A 6,000-nucleotide genomic window follows, 5' to 3' on the forward strand; every position below is an offset into this window, starting at 1 on the left:
TCGAGAACAGAACCCAACCAAGCCCTGCGGGCATGGGCGGCGATTAGCGGGGTCAAAGGGAGGCAGTTGCCCCCATTTTTTGACGAAGTCCATTAAGGCATATAGTTTCATTTGGAAATCTAAGTTTTTGTATGTATTATTGGTTCATAGAAAAAATGGTACCATATAATATTTGCCGTTGCGTGAGTAGGCCTACGTATTGGTTGTCTTCCTGTGGAGTTAAGAAAGCTACTGGCATTGCGTTTTAATTGCCACCGAAAATAACCCCAAAATTAACCTGTTGGAACTCAACAATTCCAGCATACTTTCACTTCTTACAAGGGCTCGATATGTTGGGTCAGTCGCTTTGAAACTACCTAGCTAATTGAGATAATATCTCTCAAAAAAGATCATCACAAGTTATTCTTTAACTACACAAAAATTGACAGTTCCTAAAATGCCTTTTTTTCTTTCTAATAGTAAGGAATATTGGCATTTATTCCGAAGTTGGGCGTCCGCTTTCGCCACGTTTTTTCACTGTTATCTCCTTTCCACACTTTCTGCAATTTGTTATTAGGTTCATTAATCCGTGCTCTTCACAAACTTTTAAAAGATTTTGCTCGTTATCAATGTATTGCTTCACAAATGTTAAAACGATTAGTTCATTGCCCTTGTACATTCGCCAGTTGATAACATAAATGCTCGTTTCTTTCCCACAATGCAACTGTTTGGTTACCTTGCGCCAAGTAGTTCCCTCTGCTTGCCGTATAGTCTCATGTTTAAAACCGCTTATATATAACAAATAAACAGATTTTTCGAGACTTATATATTATCAAGAACACAAACGATCAAATTATCCATATCTTTCCTGTAAATTTTAAAAATTTTGCTGGAAACGGACGCCCAACTTTGGAATTTAACCCGGAATATTGCTTAAAAAGAGAGTAATATGAAACAGCTTCTACTTTTTCCATTGTTTTGCAGTGTAATATACGAGTGAAGTGGTGTGTTTAGGGATGTACAAGTGTATATAAAGTTAAATTTAGTGAATTCAACATAATTCTAGGTTTTAGGATTATTTTGGATAAACGGAGTGTGGAGTGATTCTAAGTATTGTGTTTTAATGTGGTCCAAAAAAGTAAAAACTGGACCTTCAACGAACATGTTTTGGGAAGCTGCAAAAGTAAATATTTCTTTAAATGTAGAATATGCTTGTAGTATTCATTGTCTTTCATTGTCTAAGAGTAATAACACATTTAATAATATGTGTGAAATTAAAAATTAAATTGTTCCTTAATCCCCAGTTTCAATGTGACTTCTACAAAACAAGCTTCATTATTCATTACTATGATTAATATTATCGTTTCTATTTATTTGTTCCGCAAACTTGTTATTAAATAATCTGATCACACAATTTTCCAGACAGAATTTCAAGATGTTCATGAGCAAGGAATCAAATTTCTTCTTACACCTCCGTTGTTTAAGAGTACAAAGAGCTAGTGCCTACTTGTGTTGCTGTTGTTAACAAGGATACTATAAAATATATTTCATAGCATCCTTGCTTGTTAATGTACTTAATAAAATATGAGATACGATATACGGTATTTTAACTGAAAAATATAGTACCCTATTCAGGGTTTGAAAAAGCCCAATCCACCTGGGCCCATATAGGTTTTTTCGGGGATTTTTGGGTTTAATTGTTTTTTTTCGGGTTTAATCGGGTTTTTTCGAATTATTTCAATGTCTTTGGGGTAAAAGTGTTAAAATGTGATTTTTATTTCAAGATTGTCATTGTCACAACTTGCAACAATTTTCTACTTACTGCTGTTTTGAAAAAAATGGCCGCCATTTTGAAATTTTACATTCGATCGCCGAGAAAATCTATACAGCAAATTTAGCATATCTCGTGCTTCCACCGTCAAAAATTCAACTCAAAAGACTGAAAATTGCGCTTGGTAGCGTGGATATTCGCTGTTTTGAAAAAATGGCCGCCATTTTGACATTTTACGTTGGTATGCTGCTAAAATCTATAAAGAAAATTTAGAGTATCTCCTGCTTTGACAATTTTAACTTAAAAGGCCGAAAATTGTACCCTGTAGTATGTGTGGTAGAGGCAGACAAACGAGTTAAGTTGATTTTGTGTTTAACGCCATTTTCAGCAGCGAGGCTATATGAAACGGGACCTACTGATTAACATGGAATCCGAACCACATGAGCTCCCTCCGGGAAGCAAACCCGGGTCCCACGCCGAAGACGCGTACACTAACCGCATAGCCATGAAGGAGCTCGGCAGACAAATGAACAAATGTAGATCAAGTCATCCAGAAGCCTGACTGACGTTCGCCAAATATGAATACCAAAAGGGGTCTATTAATTTAAAACAGATACAATTCATGTTGTATGAAATAAATAAATCTTTTAAAATGTCTTATATGAAATTAACATCATCCAGCGTAAATAAACCTGCCATATTTTCTCCATGAGAATACGGAACACCTCAGATCCCCCCCCCCCTCCTCAACTTTCCAACACAATGCAATGAACTGTAGTCTGGTTATGAACAAAAGTATAATAAGGCTGCGGTGGTTCAGTGGTAGAGCGTTCACCTCTAGTGCACGGGGTTCCTTGTTCGATTCCAGCTCGCGCAAAGTAAGCTTTGTGGTGGATAAACACCTTGTGGGTGGGTTTTCTCGGGATTCTCACGTTTCCTCCCACTTTCTTCATTCCGCCAGACTAAAACTACAAGATTTAATTTTATTTTTCAAGAATATAATAGGCGAAAGTTCACTAAGCAGCAGCTGCTTTTCTCTGTTCCTACGCTGCAATTAATTGTACAGACTGAAGATGCCTAAAAACTTAAGATGTGCTATAAAAATCCTTTACAGGGAAACAATATGCAAATTATTTAAATCAGTGGTACAATCTATCTTCAATATTCTTCGCGCGTTTAGCAATATTTATTTGCATGGCTGTATTTGCTGAAATTACATTCGTCAGTTTAATCTGATGAAAAGCGGATTTTTTTTCCTTGTGTCGTGTGTAATTGTCAGGACCAGATTTACATTTTTCTAAGACCTGGACCAAGACACAATTCTGTGCCCCTAGCCTCTGAAAAAGATTATAATTCTTAACTTACCTAATGTGTTGCTGCAGAAAAGGTTAGTCATCTTCCTTGTGTTTGTAAATGTAGAAACACTCAAAGCCACTTTTTTTTTTTTTTTTTTTTTTTTTTGTTCCGGAGTGTATCCGAGTATGCACTGGAAATGCAATGGAAAAAGTAGCATTGCAAATTTCGCTCGCTATCAAATCGAACAGGGTGGTGTAATAACTTGCAAACTGTTACATGCAACAGCGTACTGTTCATTCACTAATTACAGGATTCCCAGCCAATGTCAGAATTTTTTGTTTTTCACTTTTCGAATAAGCTCATGATGATAGCAGAAATGGAACGGAGTTAAAATACGGGACATTTCTCTGTCCCGACTAAATTTACGGGGACGCGAGCCTTTCCCGTATTTTACGGGACGTATGGCAGGCTTAAGCGTAAAATAAATAGTTTTATTGTTGAAGTATTCATTCCGATCCTTCTGCGTTTAATTTGGGAATTTCCCGAGCACTTCTTTCACGGCGTGTACATCAAAACTTTCACTAGTACGGAAATTTGAACTTAGCACTTGAAATAGTAAGCGTCAGTGACGGATCCAGGGGACGCCCCCTTCAGAAGAGGAAACTTTCTTGTTTTATATATAAAAATAAAACCCATCCCAGAGTTTGGAGCTCTTAAAAGTAACTCTAAGTAGCAGTATTACAACCCACCGACCCCTCCAGAAGTCCGTCCTGGACCCGCCCCTGGTAAGCGTTACATAGTCTTCGGAACCCCGAGCATTAAGCTTCTTAAATTTGACAAGAATTTTTGCCTTATTGCTGGTGTTGATTCTACAGAATGCTTATTTGAAGAGTAGCAACAAATGACTGACCTAAACTGTTATTGTTGGAAAACCAAATTTTACTTGAAGAAACTTGTGTTTTACATCAAAGGTAAGAAATAATACTAATAGTTTTATTAATGTATTTACATATGTACTATTAGTGCCGGCACCTATGACCTTAAACCCGTCAAACGTATGTGTGATAATGTCCCTCGGTGTCACCAAGTCGATGAACACACTATTCACGGAAAATATTTTCTAAAGTACAAAACTGCTTATTTTACTCCAAATAGGCTATAAGCATAATCCATACATTAATTTTTCCGGAGTATGTTTAGTACAAGGGGTCCAGAAGCACGTAAAACACACAAAATTTACAGGAGAAATGAATGATGCAAGTACTTAGACGTAACATAACGTAACCAAATCTAACCTAACCTAACATAAACTAACCTCAGCCAACCTGGACTAACCTAATATTAGTACAAATAAGCGAAATTCTATCATTTTTTGGAAAATTATGCGGTACCCCTACACTAATATAACATAAACTAAACTAACCTAACCTACCCTAAACTAACCGAATATGAACAGAAATTACCAAAATTGTGAAAAGAGCTGGACCCCTTCTGCTAAACATAGGCCATTTTTTCTATAACTATCTCAAGCTAAGTTTTTTTAAAATTCATTTAGTGCATTCAGAACTTTATAAAGGTCTTATGTTGAATGTTGTTGTATACCTTACCGTGAAAGCCTCTAATTTGCCCACGGAAAGTGTAAAACCTGATAAAAATCACTTACAATGTGATCACCTTAGTTGTACCAATAATATACGAACAAATAGGTCAAAAACCCAGGTGGGTTTTAAAGTGGGTTTTTTCATGTGGGTTCAACCCGAAAAAACCCACCGGGTTTTTTCGGGCTGGGCCCACTTGGGCAAACCATGACCCTATTAGTTATACAACCTTTCGGTAAACATAGTGTTAGAAACTCAGGAAACTTAAGTTTGAGACACAAATATTCAGATCATGTCTTCCCACCCACCCTACCACCACTACTACTTATCCAATGGATGCGTATAATAAAACTGCACGTTTTAATGTTTTCACTGTTTTTGTTGGTTTGAAACTGGAGGGGCAACTCTTAAACTTCAGCCTTTTTTTTCTTTCTTTTTATTTTCATGCCGATATTTTGTTTGATTCTGTTCATTTTCCCGTAAATTTTGTATTTTGCGGTCGCCATCTGCCGAAGTTAACCCAATTAATAAGTAACTCAATGTTGAGAACAGGTACATGCGACTGGATTCTGGGCTCGCTATCACCTAAACCGAAGCTATTTCTCTAAAGGTAGACAGCTTATTAATCTCCACGGAATATTTATAAAGATCTTACCTGCACGCTCTCTCTAGACTTTCCACCTGTTCTTCAGGCATTTCCTCAAGCAACAACCTAATAAGCCTCTCGTGTTTCATCCTAGGAGGTTGTCCTCCGCGTTCTTTAGGCTTCCTTTGATTTGGAGGTAAATCTCTATAAAAGAAGTTATTGATCTCTTTATTAAATTCAGTGAAATGTTCTTTCAGTTGTAATTTCTCGGACACCCATTGTCGAAATTCTGAGCCGTACACTGCATCCATCGTAGGAGATAAGAGATTATATTTCTCCCTGACAGTTATTGGTAGCCACTGTTGACTCAGTTAAAAAATCAGCACGCAAATTATAGTTTGATTATACACTTCTTTCAATTCTTCCTAACAGTCTGAATATGGTATCTTCCTTCTCTGAGGTTCGTTAAAAAGTTAAATCTATCGTGGTATAAACAGGTAAACTAATTTGACATAGTGTTGATGAAAACAGTGACGCAGTGTTGCCAAAAAGTTGACACAGAAAGTCACTAAATGGGACGTGAAATAATTCCAATTCGGTTAAAAGTCGCAAAAAAGTTATTCGCGATATTCCTGCTCTCTTTATATACATAAAAATTTTAAAGTTCCCAAAGAAAAAGTTTACCCCACTTCACCATTCAATCGGCGCAGTTTTTACGCCGGTTCACACACACGAATACGCTAATTTTCATTGTGTTGACGCTAACTACA

The 6,000-nt window shown here is 36.8% G+C and overlaps 1 protein-coding gene across 2 annotated transcripts in view; it reads right to left on the reverse strand.

Moving 5' to 3' along the window:
* The window catches only part of LOC145666488 (snRNA-activating protein complex subunit 3-like), a 52,384-nt gene extending 46,611 nt beyond the window's left edge, over positions 1-5,773 (reverse strand). For both annotated transcript variants that reach the window (XM_081733752.1, XM_081733751.1), the window contains exon 1: positions 5,300-5,773. In XM_081733752.1, the coding sequence (XP_081589878.1) occupies positions 5,300-5,541 (242 nt within the window). In that variant the 5' untranslated portion in view covers positions 5,542-5,773. The remainder of the gene's footprint in view (positions 1-5,299) is intronic.
* Between the last annotated feature and the right edge of the window lie 227 nt (positions 5,774-6,000).

This window comes from Thermobia domestica, chromosome 12 (genome assembly GCF_964235325.1).
Source record: "Thermobia domestica chromosome 12, izTheDome1.hap1.1, whole genome shotgun sequence".
Lineage (NCBI taxonomy): Eukaryota > Metazoa > Arthropoda > Insecta > Zygentoma > Lepismatidae > Thermobia > Thermobia domestica.